General features: G+C 40.7%; 1 protein-coding gene and 1 long non-coding RNA gene across 2 annotated transcripts in view; one reads left to right on the top strand and one right to left on the bottom strand.

Moving 5' to 3' along the window:
• The window catches only part of LOC148401610 (partitioning defective 3 homolog B-like), an 81,605-nt gene that overhangs the window by 10,083 nt on the left and 52,507 nt on the right, over positions 1-19,015 (top strand). The window contains exons 3-10 of the mRNA XM_088357061.1: positions 2,635-2,809; positions 5,550-5,656; positions 8,174-8,238; positions 11,466-11,552; positions 11,935-12,060; positions 12,934-13,415; positions 15,398-15,537; positions 15,633-15,761. Of these exons, the coding sequence (XP_088213187.1) occupies positions 2,635-2,809; positions 5,550-5,656; positions 8,174-8,238; positions 11,466-11,552; positions 11,935-12,060; positions 12,934-13,415; positions 15,398-15,537; positions 15,633-15,761 (1,311 nt within the window). The remainder of the gene's footprint in view (positions 1-2,634; positions 2,810-5,549; positions 5,657-8,173; positions 8,239-11,465; positions 11,553-11,934; positions 12,061-12,933; positions 13,416-15,397; positions 15,538-15,632; positions 15,762-19,015) is intronic.
• On the bottom strand, positions 94-4,760 carry LOC148401611 (uncharacterized). Its single transcript, XR_015853266.1, has 3 exons — positions 4,686-4,760; positions 4,383-4,485; positions 94-1,040 (listed from the first exon to the last, which is right to left on the bottom strand). It is a non-coding gene; the product is annotated as an uncharacterized LOC148401611 (long non-coding RNA).

Below are 19,015 nucleotides of genomic sequence, written 5' to 3'. Positions count from 1 at the left end.
TCAGTGTAATGACATTCGTTGGATTAGATGTACCATACGTTGTTGGTAAACTATAGGGTTACTTTAAACGGCGTCAGAGCAAGCCTTGCTAAACATCTGAAAACGATATGACCGATTGCCACTCGTATGCACATTCTTCCTATTTAAAAATAATTTTAAAAACAATCAGTTTTTATTTTGTGAGGTGTCAGGTACATCCTCGCCTTCTGTCACTGGTGTTGACTCGGCAGCACTTGTTATCATTTACATATTCTCTCAAACGACTATTCTTGCTTCCCTTCCCATGTAGTATGAGAATCTTTGTTTTGCTGAGGGCTCAAATAAATAAACTGTGCAGTTGAGTCTCTCGATCTACCATATTTTCCGCACTATAAGGCACACCGGATCATAAGGCGCACCTTCAATGAATGGCCCATTTTAAAACTTTGTCCATACATAAGGCGCACCGAATTATAAGGCGCACCTTCAATGAATGGCCCATTTTAAAACTTTGTCCATATATAAGATGTATACATTTGGCCCGCGGGCTGTACTTTGGACACGCCTGCTGTAGTGGCTCAATATTGGTCTATATATAAGGTGCACCTGATTATAAGGCGCACTCTCAGCTTTTGAGAAAATTGGAGGTTTTTAGGTGCGCCTTATAGTGCGGAAAATACGGTACTTGGAAATTGTAATCCTGCCAAATATAACCCATTCTTAGTAAATGTACCCGAAATCTGATTGTCTTTTTTCTAACTTGTTACATTTTTTATATCTTGAATACATAAGTCTATGTATTGCTCCTCTCCAAGCCTGCCAACAAAGTCCACGAGGGCCACTGAATACAAATTTCACTTCATGAGGGCGTCTCACCTTTCTTAGAAAATACATAGAATATTGTTACCACTTTTTGGGGAATAATGCATGCTAGGTTAAAATCATCCTTAGGACTTTGTGTGTGTGCTTTTTGTGTGTTCATTCGCACGTATAGCACTCCGCCCTTGGGAATCTTCGTTGATTGATGCAGTCAGCAAGCTCGGGGGGGCGAGAGACGGCCGCTGGGGATGGATGGAGATAAGAAGGGAAAGAGGAAAGCTGATAAAGGAAGAGCTAGAAATGCATTCATCAAGCACCACAATCAGATTGTTTTGTTGGTGTCAAGTCTTTTTTTTTTCTTTTTCACCCTCTTCTCTGCAACTGCCAATCCCCTGGAGTCGTTTCTCCAATGCACGCTTGTGCACGTGCACACATGCCCATGCATGCACACAGTGAAAGCATGCAAGTGTCAAATCTTTGCGTGGGAAGGTGTCATGCTGATATTAAATCATGGGAGGTTGAGAAGAGGGACGACATCATGGTGAGATAGAAAATGTGTGTCTTTAGTTACACACGTACACGCAAACACACAAAACTGTTTTTATTTGTACACAGTTACAGCCCTTAACTTTGTCAGATTTCTAATGAGACCACCTCCACCCTTCCATTATCCACATTATCCACACATCAGCAGAGGCGGAGCCCCACTATTGATAAACGCACTCTCATTTGCTCTAGAAGCTGAGTCCTTGTCTCAGTTAGGATGCTTCGTTGTCCGCCTGCCCTCCCTCAATCCTATTCTTCTCCAGTGCCTTTCTCATTTTGCCACCCGTGTCATGGCACGGGCGCACAGATTTCATTTTCACATCAGAAAGTAAATTATGCATTTTAAAATACTTCAGTCTTATGAAGGCTTAAGTACTCTAAGTTGGTTTCTAGAGTTGTTCACAGCTTGAATCTCCATGTTTGAATTCTTCAATCGCAGGAAGCTTGTGTGCAACTGTTTTCATGAGTTGTCAATCTCTTTTGAGGCGATTCAAAATTTGAATCGCAGTTGCACAATGTGGCGATTTTGAAAATTACATCCAATCAAATGTAGGGCTGCCAGGATTTGGTGAATTATCACAATTTACACTACCATTCAAAAGTATGGGGTCACCCAGACAATTTAATGTTTTCCATGAAAACTAACACAATGAGTTACAGCGTGTTTTTGATGTAGCGTCATGTTTGGTTACACTAACATATTGTAGCGTGTGCTATGGATTACAGAGGCATTAGTCAGTGAATTCCCATTTATTAACAACCAAAACACAGTTTGTCGTGACACGGAATCATAAACAGCGCACCCTCTCTCACTTCATTTCTCTCTCGTTCTGTCCCTCCCTCGTTCCCATACTCTGGAACAGATGATTTGTTTGGAAAGTTGGAAACAGGAGCACTCAAAGTAACATTTATAAACATGCCAAGAATGCTGTTGCAAAGCTACAAAGTTCAATAAAGGTTTAATGGACTGTATCATCTTAATTGTTTTTATCTTTAATTTGCACATAGCTGTGATTTGATTAGTAGACTAATTGCATAGAAGCTCTAACACAGGCCAATAAAAGTGTTTTTCTTTTTTTCTCTTTCTTTTTTTTTTTTCTTTCAGTACTCCATACTGTGAGCCTCAGAACCTGATACAGGCTCACGCAGTTGAAGTCACAAGGCATCCATTTTTGTAATTGCCCAGTGATTCTGTGCGATTGGCCAATCTGTCATTTTTCGCAATGGTTTGGTCCAACTTGAAATGTACTGCAAATGGTGGGGCTCAAATTGACACTTTGTCTTTTCCAGCTGGTGGCGCTATTCGAAGTGCAGCGTGGGATGACAGACAGCCCCAGGGAAAGCATCTCTAATGGGGATTCCAGTGCGGCACCCAGTCCAGAGCCCCTGAGCTACTATTCACATACGCAGCTCCAGGAGCCAATCAAAGGGGAGATAGAAGTCAACGAGGCCGCCCTCAAATCAAGTGAGTCTGTTTTTATGCTATTTTAGTTTTATTTGTAACTACGACTACTGGATGCTGAACAAATCCATAGATTAACAACTCAATTGATTAACTCCTAATTTAGCAACACATCAATAAAACACCAGCACATTTTTCTTCACGTCCAAATGCACAGTCCCAGTAACAGCCTCCATTTCCCAGCTGAACAGATACACACTTGTAAATCTGTCTCCACGTCGTGTCAAGATGCCCCAGTCCACTTTTATCAGTTGTGTGTTGCCCACTCTGCTATTCAGCTTGTACCACCTGCCATCCAGTTAACCACCTGGCTTCTTCAGCCTTGACCCGATTCCATCTCATTTCCTCCCAGTCCCCGCACGGCCTCACATCCTAACTAGATTTTGATGACTGTACTTTTTGGCTGAACATGAATGGATTTATTATAGCCCTTCTTGCTCCTCTTCCTCCTCCTCCTCTTCTCGTCCAACAATCTTGTCGCGCCATCCTGCCTCCAGCCCAAATGAACCGACTAACTTAGTTACAAAGTAATCCTGTGAAGAGCCAGACTGACGTCAAGACCTAGCTTTTGTTAGTTAAACATGCGTACTGTCATGTGAAAAAGTCCCGGTTGTGATTTCAGAATTATTTTCACACCTAAATGCTTCAGCTCATTAAACCAATTGCAAAACTTCCAAGTAAATCTCAAATTAATTAAGTATGCAAATTTTATTCATAAAGAGGAAAAACAAACCTAAAACTATGAGAAAAAGTAAATAGACAAAGTAAAATAGGCCCATATATATATATGTGTGTGTGTGTGTGTGTAGATATATCACAGTATGTCCATTTTGTCTGTGTACATTTTTGAACCAACCATGCAATCTCAGTTTTCAGTCAGTTTTATACTAATTCCTTTATTGGTGCTCTTACACCCATTTGATTATTTACAATAATCTGGTTCTAGTGCATGTAATCGTGCTGAGTAGTGGCGGAAGGAATAAGAAGTCATTCTGTAATCAGTTAGACGCTAAAGTGTGTGTTTCTGTGTGTGTGTGTGTGTGTGTGTGTGTGTGTGTGTGTGTGTGTGTGTGTGTGTGTGTGTGTGTGTGTGTGTGTGTGTGTGCGTGCGCGTGACGGACCGACTTGTTTGAACAGGATGATTGGACTTCACACTGGCCCAGTGGGATGATTAGACCTGCATTGATCCTCTGCTACACGGAAATACGCACACACACACGCACGCACACGCACGAGAGAAAGAGCGTCCTTATCGTATCATCCCATGAGCAGCCTGAACGGGCTTGCTCAGTCGATTGCCAGACAAACAGACAACACACGTGCACACACAAACATACTCAGTCATGCTTGCAAGTCACCATCAGTGACCCTGATATGTTCATAAGCTTTCAGACCCAAACGTCCTTCTTGGTACCACTGCCCCCTCAGTGAACCGACACTGCAGCAGTACTGAACTTTTTCAGTATAGCTCCCGGAGCTATGCAGCAGATTGAAACTTCTAAGCAGATACGTTTGTGAAGCCCCTTTGGATCTCTTCAAAAACACTGTCAAGTGAGGAGGAGAAGCATACATTTACCTGTTTTTAACCTTCAATGATCATCAGAAGTGTCTCCAAGGCAGTCTTGTTCATCTCCATTTGACCCAAGGGTGACTTTTACCAAAGGTCAAAGATAGTGCACCTTTAAGAACGAGGAATGCATGGAACATTAAATAAAAGGAGGACTTATGAACGAAGAAACAGAGACAAACAGAAATTTGACTTTTGTCAATTGGTTGTATTCAAGTAGCTTGGTGGTAAAAATCAGCATCGAGCAAGCGCAAATATGGCATTTGTAATCTGAGATGTGGGAAATCATTTTAAAGTCATTGTTGGACAAACCTGAACACGACATGTGGAAGCTGTGTGAAAGGACATCTGTGACCATTTTTTATCAGCTCCACACACACCCTTCAGTTTTTTTCATTCCTACTTGTTTTCCTCCTTGACACTCTCTATTCTACCCACGTCTGATCAGGACCTTGTCACTGCCCCCTAAAGAGAGATTGATTACAGGAAAAGAGAGGATTTTTCTCGTATTCCCCCTTTTTTCTCACTTTTCTGCTTCCCTTCTTCGTCACAATCTTTCAGTACACTACTCTCATTTATCCTGCACCCACTCCGATTTTTATTTTTTCTCTGTTGGCCTGGGTGTGACCACACCCTGACAGAGGATTTTCCACCACACCAGCTCCCTTCAGGCTGGATATTAAAAGCCCAAGGCAACACAAAGCTCCAAATTAGATTCTTTTGAATTGTTTCTTGATGGATTCAAACCTGCTCTCTCGCTCACCCTGCTGCTTTGGCCAGGGGCAAGGATTGATATACCTACATGTGTGTGAGTGAAGATGTTTATGTAAGCGTTGTTAAAGCTTTGAAATTATTGTTGGAGGAATAGGGAGGTGTTTTTTCGACACTCCGGGTTCGTGACACAGCCATAAATAAAATGCACGCCTTATGTTATTACATCCATTTTTATTAAAGCCACGAGGAGGTCTGAATTTCAACAGACTGGATTTGTCCAAGCAGTTCAACTCTGTTTAGCTCAGCATGGGAGTTTTTTTTGCAATTGAATGTTATTTTATTTTTGTTTATGCAAGAGAGTTCCACGTTTCCTTTCACTGATGGAAGTGACAGTATCATTTTGAGCTTTGCTGTTTGCTGGAAAAAAGTCTTTAATAAACGAAACTTCCTTCTTTGCCGTAGACACCCCCCTATTGGTGAGGAGTAGCAGTGACTCAGTATTGGCCCCTCCCATTGAGATGACCACTGGATCAACATACCATGACCAAACCAACGAAGCCCCCAAGATGGTGAGCAATGTTAACTGATTTAAGTATATAAGAACATTTTCGGTATTTCCACCATTACATTAAAATGTCTTGGACAAATAAAAGAAAGTAAATAAATAACCCAAGCATGAAGTCATCCCATCGGCCATTTTGCTGTTTATGGCATGCCCTCTTTGAGGACAAAGACGAAGAAGCGTTCGTCCTGGACTTTGCTTCGGGCAGCACTTTAAAATAGAAGTGCACTCCATCTTTTCCAAAGATGCTGCCATTTAACAGCACAGTGTTGATGATTTGTGTTTTCTTTTGTGCGTCAATGTGTGTGAGAAAGGGAAAAGGAAATGTGGTACTAATATAAACTCAGCAATGACTAATCATTAAAGGAATCAAATGCAACAATAATTGGTTTAAGCACACTGGATTATTTCAGATGATTCAAATGACATGTTAGGCCTACTTTATTTTTCTGTTCCCAGGTGTCTTAGTAACTAACAATAACCACCCTCAAAAGACCGGAAGGATCAAGAATAAAACATATTTTCTCAACAGTTTTTTCCCGTGTATGTTCAAGCAGCTATTTTTGGTGGGTGATAAACAAGCAACTGTGAATGACAAAGCACATGTGAGCTGCTCCAAGACAGCATGGATTCTATTTTTCCTTCATGGAGTAAGCTCCAGACTGCTTAATTACAATTTGTCAATTATTGTGTTTACTAAATGTGTAGCAGACACAATTTTGTCCATTTATATGTATAAGTCGGAAACGTTATGGGCTATGTGCTGCCAGAAACTGAATTAGAATTTCTAATCTTGTATAATTGCATTTAAAACACTGTGTATGAATTGTTCAATTTGAATGTATTGGTCTGGAATTGAAGTCCGCAAAAATAGAAACTCAATTTAAAATTATACACAACCACTAAAGGTAAGATCTCACTCACCCAGGAACGGTTGCACATGTAACAAATGTTTTCGTCATTAAAACATCTTTGCGACCATTTGCGACCTTGATCGAACCCTGACGAAAAATCAACCTCCAGATTTTCATCACCTTGAGGTATGGTGTAACACAGCAAGAGGTCACACCTAGCTACATGACTTGTGATGTAAAAAAACAAAATGACACAAGTATTGATTACTTGTGTTCCCTTGTGTGCGCTTACGACAGCATGCATGCTCATACCCGCAGGTTGCGGCTTCAGTGATGTATTTTTTTTGGAATCTCATTATGGTTGTGATGGATGTGAGGTCAGTGATGGTTTTGCAATATGTGTGGACATACCACACACACTATCACATACCTGACATGCATCGTATGACAACTGCACACAAGGCACACATTTCTGAGTCTGCTGTGAAACACAAATTCAAATGCACGTGTGATTTTGAATATTGAAAAAGTAGGAATATTATGACTGAGTGAGGTTCAGAATTGTGTTGATTTTATGTCCGAGCAGAATCGCTCTTAATCAGAGGATTAACGTCACACTAGCCACTGGGTGCTTGATCCTTTCGTGGTCATGTTTGTGTATTTTCTGTCAAGTACAGTATGCGTTTTCCGTCATACTATATGTAGTGGTCATTTATTATCACGTGGCTGAATTTCAGTAAATTTTAGAGTTTAAGCAGGTGCAAATACAAGGTACAAGCACGAGGTGCTTTTTTTTTTTTCCGCTGAAGCATGTTTTAGGTGCTTGACAGCAACCCATCTTCCATTAGGTCACGGGAAGATGCTCAGCAACAATAACGCCTCTGGCTCACCCCCCCCCCCCTCCCCCCAGCCCTAATAGACACTCTATTGTGAGATAATCTCTAACTGCCCGCATAAGTAGGTCACTGTTTGTTCAAGCGACATATGCACATGTGTTTAGTGCTTTCCCTCTATTTTTTTGGGTTTGCTCTTATCAGATGGTAATATTTTGGAGGATAGTAATAATAGTAATACAGCTGTGATTTACTGTCAGAGTCGCTTGTGTGTTTTTCGTTCGGGGTGGGCAGGTTGGTTATGATGGGGGTGTGTGCAGAGAGCTGGTGGGCGGGAACTTTTTTTAGCCATTAGTGCTTGTGACAAACTGAAAGTGATGAGGCAGAAGGACCGAATTGTGCCCCTCTTCCCTTTAATGATTTGGGAACATTTTGACAGGGTGTCTCAAGGTCTTGCATCAGTGGCCGCTTCAGTTATCCTCAATTTATTTGCACATCTCACTCCTTTTGGTCCAGGCTTGTTGACTTTGCAGACGAACTTGACCAAGACCTAGATCCTTGCATGACACAGGTCAGTGATGGAGTGTGGGGGTGGGACCTCCTAGAAAGACGTAAACACAAAGGTAGAGAGGGAAGGAAAGCTTTGGTGGCGGAGCTCACAGACCAGCGAGCAACAATTTGCGAAGGTGATTGATGATGACAGTGCTCGTTTACTGCACTAATTGAGAGCAGATCGCTTTGTATTAACTGAGAAGATTGGAGAAATCTTTTTTGTCTATTTGGCTCGTTAGGTTTTATTTGGCAGCCCTGACTAAATTTGTCCTTTTATCATTTCAGGAAATCAACCATGCGCTGAAGGGAGGTCCAAAATATCCGACCAAGATGAACCAGGTCTCATTTAGGTAAGATTGTGCCCCTCTGTAAAATATTAGTATTCAACCTATATAGATGAAAACAGATTAATGCTACAAGACTAGACAAAGACTAGAAGTGTTTTTTTAACAGACATTGCTAAGCTTCATCAACATTTTTGCACCATAATTTATTGCTTAGAAATTGCACTGTTTTATTGTTTGTGTCATGAATTCTCACGGGAACTTATCCATATCTGTTATGTCATAACCAAATCAACATGTGACTGTCGCCAGCACAGTATGTTTGGAAAGAAGTCAAATTATTTAATTGCTCATACTGTAGCTCACAGGTGGCCTGAACATGAATTGGCTTAGGAGGCGGGGGGGATTTTTCACCATTTTACAGTACAGGGATATTTTGACAGCACCGTGACAGAGTAGAGGACCACCTCGCACAGATAGTTTGCCATGGTAACAGATGGATGGCGGTGGAAGAAGCTGCATTTCAGCGAGATCCACTGACAAGTTCGTTAGGCACTCGGTCCTCGTTGATGTCGGGGAAGTTAACCACGAGTGGGAGCTCCATCTGTCTCACTCCTTGTTGCGCTTTTCATTCATTCTGCAGCACCCCGCTCCCCCACCCCTCGGTGAATGACTTTGTTTGTTTGTGTCGGTAAGAGGCTGAAATTGGTGAGCTGTTCTGCATATTAGCATGTTGCACTAACAAGCTGTGGCTTCAGCTGATGAGCTTGTTTGCCATTTTATAAAGTATCTGTGAATATAAACATATATGCATGCTGGTATGTGCAGGACTGGCCTACATCATTCATAAATAAGTGTGTGAGTGGGTACTGTTTGAATCTGCTTGTTTGTTACTATATTTACATTTTAGTAGATTAAATATCTACTACGAATGTAATTTTGTTACATAAAAACTGATATCTATTTCCAAAATTAATACTTATCTCCAGAATACAAGACTCAAAATAAGCAGTTTTGCATGACAGATTGCAGATCAAAATTGAAACTCATTGAAACACATTGAAAAACAAAACTCAGATTCAAAAGTTTTATTCAAATCGTGTAGACTGTCCCGAAAAGATTTGCTGGCACAAGCAGCTAGCTCGCAACAACTTTGACCTGCTTATTAGTGTAGCTCAATGTGTTGCGGACTCGCTGATGAGTGAGTAATAAGCTTCACTTCTGACAAGTATCGTTCTCACTAAGGGAAAGGCGGGTAGCAATTAACAGAAGATAAAGAAGCCTTGCTAATTGCTGAATTAAGTTAAGATATTTTGCCCCCACTGAAAATATTTCTAGACAGTTTGCTGCTATACACAAAGTGAATTTAAGAAATATAAACAAGTGATTGTATTAAAAAAAAAAGAATACCAATCATTCATTTGTAATACTCTCATTGAATAAAACATACTAGGCTACGTTCACACTGCAGCTCGATTCAGATTTTTATTTATTTATTTATATATTTTTTATTTATTTATTTCAAATGCGACTTGGGCAACTTTCTTATGTGACTGTTTTGATTGTCTGTGAATCTGCAAAGTTGTTTGGAGTAACTTCAGGTTTGACTTTAATTTCATCCCACTTGAAACATGAAGCATTAAGTGGACATTTGTGCTAATAGTAGTAATTTAGATAAATAGACGGTTCAGTTGTTACGTGACGCAATGGCGTGATGTCATCCTTAGGGACATCTTCATGAAATGCGATGAAAAAGCCTCCCCTCATTGCCCCAAAATACTGAACATATTTTCACCTCTTTCAGAATCGCTCCTCTATTTTAGGGACTCAAATATTCACACACCAGACAAACTGAAGGCATATTCAATGTGTCATGTGAACTTTTACACAAAAAAATCTTATTTGACCGGATATGTGCGGGCAAATCCTTCATCTCTTGCTTTCACTAGATGCTGGCAACACTGGTGAAGCATTTTAAATGTCCTACCAATCAGGCTCCAGCAGGTTCTTGGGTGTTGACAAACTGATTGATTCCTCCACCAGCTGTCCAACTGTGATGAAGTAGTCCACACAGCCTAATGGGCATAAATAATAAATGTTTTTTAGTGCACAGGGAGGGTAGCTGGGAACACTATTTAATTCAGGTGTAACTCTGCTCTCCAGTCGTGTGTATGTTGATTCCTTGTATCTTCAATCACTTGCTTGTTTGTCACGGTTTAACAGAGGAGTGTTTGACTATTCCAGTTAGTCTACAGGCTTGTAGAGATAGTGAAAAAAAAGATGCCTTTAAAAACACCCACTTGTAATTAGGAATAGGGCCACACACCCCTCCCCCCCCATGTCTTGGTTGATGATGTCACGGAAGGAAGCATTGACAATTTCTCCATTGGGAATCGTTGTACAGATTATGACTTAAAATGTCCAAAAGCAGCTCCAAAATGTACATGGTCATCTTTACTTATGACTACTGAGATGGCTTCCTTCCATGATGTAGTTAGTTTGATGTTTCAAGTCAAGCAGACGCTGTCCAAGTCCTGAAATATTTTGATACAGTCTTATCACATAAGTGCCAATGTTAGGCTCACGTTGCTGTTCCTCTAAAGCCAAATATAAATTCAATACTGTTACTCAAATTTGCAGATTCACTGAGTCAATCTCCCTCCCAAGCAGTCTGTCTCCTTGCCTGAGCGGAGCGCAAGATGACATTGAGGTTGGATGGCTTGCTCGGACTGCCTTCGCGTTGCAAAAAATCCGAAACGTATCCGATTTAAAACAACACGTAAAAGCGACCCAGGTTGAACATAAAAATAAAATGTAATTGAGCAGTTGAGACTGTCATAAAATAATCAGATACAGGTCACGTATGGGCAAAAAAAAAAAAAAAAGTCTTTTTCTTTATCTTGAGTGGTATCATCCTTGTTTATGGGCTCTCAGTCACAGTTGATATCTAGCACAAGCTTATTACAGGGGCTCAATCTGGTTTCCTCTTGGCCTTCCTCATATGGTTATCTCACCTCTATTGTCCAGCAGCTTTGGGTGTTTAAGAAGCAGCTTGATAAGGAGTGAAGCAGCAACCTGAATCCCAGTCTTTCTCTCTTACACACATAAACCCAGACACAGTTACCTGCAAGCTAATTTGTGCGATCTGTGTTTTCAGGGTGAAAATGCAAAGAAACTATTTAGCAGTCTGTACGTGTGTGTGTGTGTGTGTGTGTGTATGCACATGTGTACTCGATTTGCTATTGAATATGTAAACACTGTACAGTATTTGTAAATGTGCATTTTTTTGGCAGCTCCCTCACGAGAACGGTCAACTTAATTGGAGATCATGGGCCCCTTGGTATTCAAGTCATACCGTATTGCTCCTCTCTCAGTGGAAGGTCCGTACTTTCACACAGACACGCACACACACATGTAAATGCACCCGCACATGATTCCTGCAACTTGTAATCCACTCGAATATTGACTGGAAATCCACCAGATAATCAAATGCTGCCATGACAAGATATACTGGATGTATTCACGAATGATGGGCAAATGAAGCTTCAAGATGATTCATGAACCCGTTGTTGTGTTTACTTAGACCTAGATGGCACTCTGTTCACCGAAGAGCTGAAAGCCCACCAACTTTCCATTTCTTTAAACCAACATTGCCATCTAGAGAAGCCAAAGAATACAACAACTGGTTCATGAAGCTTCATTTTCCCATCACTAGCATTCACACCCCTTGAGTTAATATTTTCTCCTCTGTGTGTTGCACAGGATGCTGGGCCTCCACATTCAAAACATTGAAGAAAACAGTCGCACCAAGAAAGAGAATATCTTTGAAGAGGACGAGTGTATCGTCCAAATCAATGGAATAAAACTTCAGGATAAGTCCTTTGCAGAGTGAGTATTTCGTGACGGGATCAAGAAGTCTGTAAATCGTAGAAACTTAAAAGTGCTGGTTACATTAACACAACAAAGAAAGTCTATTTTATAATGGGACAAGATTTTCCTCAAGGTTTAACCCTTGCGACTTGAACAGAGATGTGGATTTTCCACGAGTCTCATTCTCAGTTCTCAGGTTTTCAGTCTATTCACCATAATGTCCCTTTTCGCCACCCTGATGAACTTAAAAAAATCTATTTCATGAAAAAAAATGGAACTGGCCAATGGAAAACAACTCTGGGATTAAGTCTCAAGGATCTAATTAAGAGCTGAAACTGGAAAAGCCCATCCACCATTGCTGTAGCCTGATACTTTCTTTACCTGTCACTCAGTTCGCCGGGAAAAAAAGCGCTATCTCATAGTGTGCCTCTTTTTAATACGCTTTCGTCTGAGAGCACACATACCAACGTTGTCTGCCCTGGTTCTACTCTTCTTCCTCTTTGTATACCTCATTTTATGAGTGACAAACAAACGATTGCTAGGTTCATGTCAGTGTTTAATTAGTGGTGGGAAAATGAAGCTTCATGAACCAGTTGTTGTATTCTTTGGCTCCTCTAGATGCCAATGTTGGTTTAAAGTGAGGGTTTTAAGAAATGGCAAGTTGGTGGGCTTTCAGCTCTTCGGTGGACAGAGTGCCATCTAGAGGTCTAAGTAAACACAACAATGGGTTCATGAATCGTCTCGAAGCTTCATTTGCCCATCATTAGCGTTTATCAGGGTTCCTTAAAGATCAGATATCTTTACAAAACATTTGCCAACAGTTTTTGTGATTTTTCTTGTCGTAAGGAAATTTTGAAAAGATTACTCGACTCCATTTCTCTCTTTTTGTAGTTCACAGGAAGTGTTCCGCCAGTCCTTGTCCTCCCCTTCTATGCAACTGGAAGTTGTCTCCGTTGCCAACAAACTTCGCTACGAGAAGGGCCTGATCGGTCAACTGTTCAGTGGAGACAGCAAAGAATTAAAACCAAAAAGCCCAGTGGTGACCCGTGCCAAAATTGATCTGCATCCTCTGCCCAGACAAGATCCCAAACCCAATGAAATCTTGAAGCGTCAAAATACAGGAACCAAAACCCCAGAGCCACCTCTGCTAAACCCAGTGGCGACCCCTGTGAACCCTATACTAGCAGATTCTCAGTCTGGCAAGTCCCAGCCGGAAAGGTCTTCTCCCATACCAGCAGTGCGCACAGCTCGCTCTTCACCTCCGAGGAGCCGCCGGCAGAGCCCTCCGGCCAATAAGAGCTCTGGTGTGCCTGGGCCAGCCAGCCTTGCAAACAAGAAAGGTGGCAAGAGGATCAAAATTGACTTGAAGAAAGGTACATTCTGCACATTTCATCTCCACGTTTCGCTATAAAGAAAAAAAAAACTTTAAACCACTGCAGCACCACAAGCCCATTGAACATTTTTGCTTAGGAGTCCCGTCATATTTGTTGAATGAATTAATTTCTTAAGATATACTGATTAGTTGCTTATAATGGAATAAAACGATTAGCTGTTAAATGCAACTTTCCCCTTGTATCATCAGAGGTCACCGCAGTGATTTCTTTGGCACATTTTTTTGACACAATGTTTCCTTTTTGTTTATTTCCCCCTCATTCCGGGCTTGGCATGACATGGGCCTAGGCTCCATGCTGTGTCAAAGGCAGTATCGTAAAATAAAAGTATTGATAGCTAAAGAAGTTTATTTTGAAATTTTCAGTTTTTTTCATGGATTAAATTACTTATAAAAATGTAGGACAATTAAAAAACATGGCATATTAATAATATTATTTAATAAAAAAAACATTTAATACATTTTACTGACACATTTCTATTTTTCAATATTTTATTAACCATCAACAAATAACCTGGTCCTTCCACCCCTTTTAAAATTCCAACTTAACTTTCTCGGAATGTGAGCGCAAGCCAGAGTACCCAGCGAAAAGCCACCAATAACGATGAGAACACAAACTCAATACGAAAGCTCAAGACGAAATTTAAACGCAGAGCCTGTACTGCCCATACTTGACTTGAAGGTATCAAAATGAAGTAGAAAGAATTGGGCCGCTGCTGTTGAAAGGTTTTTACTCCTTATTTATTTCACATATATCCATCTGTTGTTTGATTTTTGGCGAGCTGAGAATATTACGGGGTTCTAATGCTTTCTCGCTCAGCTGCAGCCTTTTTTTTTTGCATTTTTGTGATTGACAGGCAGCAGGGTTTAGATGCGCTAATGTAGGGCAGGCAGAGGCTTAGAGCACATACAGATAGCATCGTGTGCTGCCTTCGTATGCCACTCTGGCTTTGCTCTTCCTACACACAATAACACACAGACGGCAAGCACGGCACATATCGCTGATAGCTTTGGGTTTGCGGGGCTGTGAAAGGAGCCGCGTGGTGCAATACGCTCTCCGGGGTTAATGGCTCGTCCCTTTGTGTGGCCTCACACACATTCATTTGAAACCCCGGCTCTTGGTTCGGAGGAAACTCTGTGGAAATCCTGTTGCATCCCAGGGAGGGAAGCTGAGTAGAGTTATACCGCCCATATTCTTCTCTCTAAGCTCCCATCTTTTTTAAGCATGGCAAGGGCTGCTCACACGTGAAATTAAAAGGCAGACTCTGGCTAATCAAGTAAGAAGTGGACCGTTTCCCTCTTACTCAATGGTTGCAACTAGTCGATTCAGAGTTATTAAACGAGAAATCTTTGTTTAGTATAAAACTCTTGTGTGGACAAAGTCTAATGTTTGGATGCACATTCTTTGACAGGTGCTGGTAGGTGTAGTGGTTTGCTGGTATTCTGGTTTCTTCCCACATTCCAAAAATATGCAAATAAGTTATTTGAAGATTTTGAATTGTTGAATTGTTGCACTGTGAGTGTCTAGTGACCAGTCCAAGGAGAAGCAGTGTCTCTTTCTTGAATTTAACTTGCAATAGGCTCCACCTGCAACACCAATGTGAATATGTCATATAGAAAAGGCATGGATGAAGATCAGTAGGGCTGTTACAAACAAATCATTTTGGAATCAATTACCCGATTGATTAATCCATCGATTATTTGGTGTCTTGCCATCTCCTGTCAGACTGAGAAAAATATGAACAGAAGACTGATATAAAAAAATACATCCAGCGGCCCCTTGAAATTTTACACCAGTTTTCATCAGTCATTTATGCACAAATATTTGAGTATTAGATACGCTCACCACGACTGAGCAATGCAAAATAACATTTTACAAGTCTATGACAGAATGCTTAAAAAAAAAAAAAAAAAAAAAAGATTATCAGACTTGCAAAAGTCTATTCTGATGATTTCGTCCTGCAGGTGCAGATGGTCTGGGCTTCACAGTGGTGACTCGGGATTCAACTTCTAGTGGGCCTGCACCAATTCTGGTGAAGAATATACTGCAACGCGGTGCAGCAATCAAAGATGGCCGCCTGCAGCCTGGTGACCGCATCCTTGAGGTAAGACAGCTGATGTATACAGAAATAAAAAGGCGGAAAATCATCAGCAGACAGCCAAACATGTCAAAGCACCTTGAGTGAAACTCTTCGTTTAGGTGAACGGAATGGACATGACCGGCCGGAGTCAAGAAGAACTCGTGGCCATGCTGCGCAGTACCAAACAGGGAGAAAATGTTTCTCTGGTAGTCGCCCGACAGGAGGATGTCTTCATGCCCCGGGAATTGGTAAGGAAGTGCTCAACTTTACGATAATGTAGCCTGCTCAGTTTCTCTTTTCATGTACATCGCTGGCTTAGTTGTCTCTCCCGATGCTCGTTACTTTTGTTCCATCTTTACTATGCCCTACCACCCCACGCTCTTTTCTCATCTTTTTTTTACCATTTCCTGCACATTGTCACTTTGCCCCATCCCCACTCAAAGGATCAAATGTCCCTATGGTTATAAACACACGCATGGATGGGCACGCAAACATACGCAGAGCACGCTCCAGCTTTCCTGTCCCGCTACGCTTTGTTGACACAGCCGTGCCAGAGGAAGTCGCACACAAGCCACAGCGGTCCCATAGGAAGTGTGTGAACACAGCCGCGCATGTTGGCACACAACGGGTGATGACAGACCCCTTACCTGTTCAGGCTGAAGGGTTCAGAGGTCACCATTTTGACATTGTCCTCCTTGTGGGCAATAATAATAAACTGGGACCTTTGTTCTCTATCCATTGTATTTCACACTTTTTTCTGAACACTTAATTCTCAATATAATCTAAAACTACTTTGACAAGATTGTACACATAATACTTGAAGTATTATATAGAATACTTAATACTTACTCCAGTTGAAGGAAAAAATGTATATATGAATTAAAAAATATATAGTATATAAAAAATATATATAATAATAATATTATACATATATATATATATATATATTATATATCTAATATACCTAATATATAACATATATATGTATATATGTATATTATGTATGTATATTATATATATATATATATATATATATATATATTATATATATATTATATATCTAATATATCTAATATATAACATATATATGTATATTATGTATGTATATTATATACATATATATATATATATATATATATATATATATATATATATATATATATATATATATATATATATATATATATATATATATATAATGTACACCATCACCGTTTCACAAGATTTCCCGTTCGTTTAAATAACAGCAGGCTTAATGTCCATCACTGCAAAAAAGGACACTTGCTGATTCAGCAGTTAAGGATCAGGTCATCTGGCTAAAAGGGTTCCATTGCTCAGTTCATCACACCGGTGCCAAACTACCTTGTGATTTATATTCTTTGCTCCAGCTTCCATACAGTTGCTTTTACCTTCTGTGTACAAGTCGACTTGACACGAAGAGCGAACTGAGCTTCTGATTGATTCGTTTTAATAGTGACTATTGATGTTTCGTGAGCAGCAGGTCACACAGCAAAAGTGCTCAACTGAGCTGCAAGGCGATTTGGTCCATTTTCAATCAAGCCTGTGAGTTTTCCTTATTTGGATACCAATGGACAGCAAATTTTTCTTCTCTTGTGCTCGAGAACACTTTTTGTATAATGAAAACAAAGTTCTAATTGCCCCTGAATTTCTGTCCACATTTCTGCTGGAGATGAATGAGATATTTTGTAATGAAGTGAGTTGGAATCAAAGGGTCTATGTGCATGCATGCCATGCGAGTTTTTTTTTTCATACAAAAGACAGGATGGAGGGGTCACTCTGCACATGGTTGAACCTCAGCCTGCAAGGCCAGATCAGTGTGCAGGAAAAGAGTTCGCCAAGCAGAAATTGACTTTGCGGCGCCGGGTCTTTTCCATTTTGTCACCCAAAGCCACCACCTCACCTCCGCCCACCACGAACACTGACATTATTCTTTTCAATCACTAATTTAGCTTTCCCCGCTTCTCATTGTGTGGCAAAGGTGTACAGCACCATCCAAGCAGACATTAAGGCGATTAATTGGGAGCTCCGCCGCCACTGTGGCACACTGCAAGATCTCATCTTAATTGAATGTCGCTCTCATCACTAATCCCGAAGCTTTGAAGCTTCCCCCACCCTACCACCACTCCTGTCTAGAAATCCTCCATGACAAAAGCCTCTGTATGTAATCACTGTGTATCATTCACTCCACACCTCCCACCCAGAAGAGAGAAAAAGCTCTTTTTTCGGTCATTAGGGTTTTGAAGAGGGTGGTCTGTCTCCTGGCTGCAAACTTGTTTAAAAGCTATTGCTGTAGGCCATTAGTGGAGGGAGCAGGGGTCGCAGAACGGAGCCAGGAGGTCTCAGCCACCCCAGGGACGCAATGTGCCCTCAAGCAAAGGGTATTAGGGGGATATCAAATTGAGCCTCAGGTGCCACATCAGCAGTAAGATTCAACAAATAAACAGCTTGGTTTGGTGCCTGTTGCCATTCCATTTCCTTCTTTCTCTGATTGGGCCATATTTAGCTCACGAGTGCCACTGGATTACAGAGGTATTCAAAATCTCTCAAAAGTCGTCTTTCGCAGTTTACGCAGGAAGTTGTGAGTCGGCCTTGTAGTTTAGCTGCTTTTGACAGAGCCTCACATGCTTTGTTGATAAAAATAAGCCTGTAGTGAAATCCCGGTATTAAATTGGAGAGAAATAGTTGAGTGGCTTTTTTAAAGGCTTTTTTTTTTTATGTATCGTTGCGGAAAATATTTAGCAAAAATGACTTGTGACTTTTTTTACAGAAGACATGTCCATCTGTATTTGAGGAAAATTGAGCATCCAAAATTGAAATGGGTACTCTTAATGTCTTGCATGTATGTATTTTTTGCATACCAACTGCCGAAGCTATCTTTAGCAATAAATTGGTCGAGATACCCGTGCCAGGTGTATTCTTTTGACATTTTTCCAATTATGTATCAATGGTATCATGAAATAAAATAGCCCCAACATGCACTTTTATCTGACCTTAAACACTTCCCAGATACACCAAGATAAATAATACAAACAGATAAGCCTTACAAAATGAAAGAAATCTTTCCTTTCGCTTGAAAATGAGCAAACATTAACACCGCCTGTTCTACTTGGACATTGATGACGAGAGCACCTTTTGTTACTATGACTACAGGAGTGGTGGGAGAAGGTTGAACATGGCTCGTGGCTGTTTACTTCTGAAACTGAAGCCTAGCATTTGTAAAGAAAACAAGTGAACCTTTGCAAAGGCAGTTCAATCATTTTCACTGGTGGAGTCAGTACCGTATTTTCCGCACTATAAGGCGCACCTAAAAACCTCTAATTTTCTCAAAAGCCGACAGTGCACCTTATAATCCGGCGCGCCTTATATATGGACCAATATTGAGCCACTATGGCAGGCGTGGCCAAATATATGAACTTATATATGGACTAAGTTTTAAAAAGGGCCATTCATTAAAAGTGCGCCTTATAATCCGGTTCGCCTT

Source organism: Syngnathus floridae, chromosome 2 (assembly GCF_059516105.1).
Source record: "Syngnathus floridae isolate MCC-2025c chromosome 2, RoL_Sflo_1.0, whole genome shotgun sequence".
NCBI lineage: Eukaryota > Metazoa > Chordata > Actinopteri > Syngnathiformes > Syngnathidae > Syngnathus > Syngnathus floridae.
This window is presented reverse-complemented; position numbering and strand designations above follow the sequence as displayed.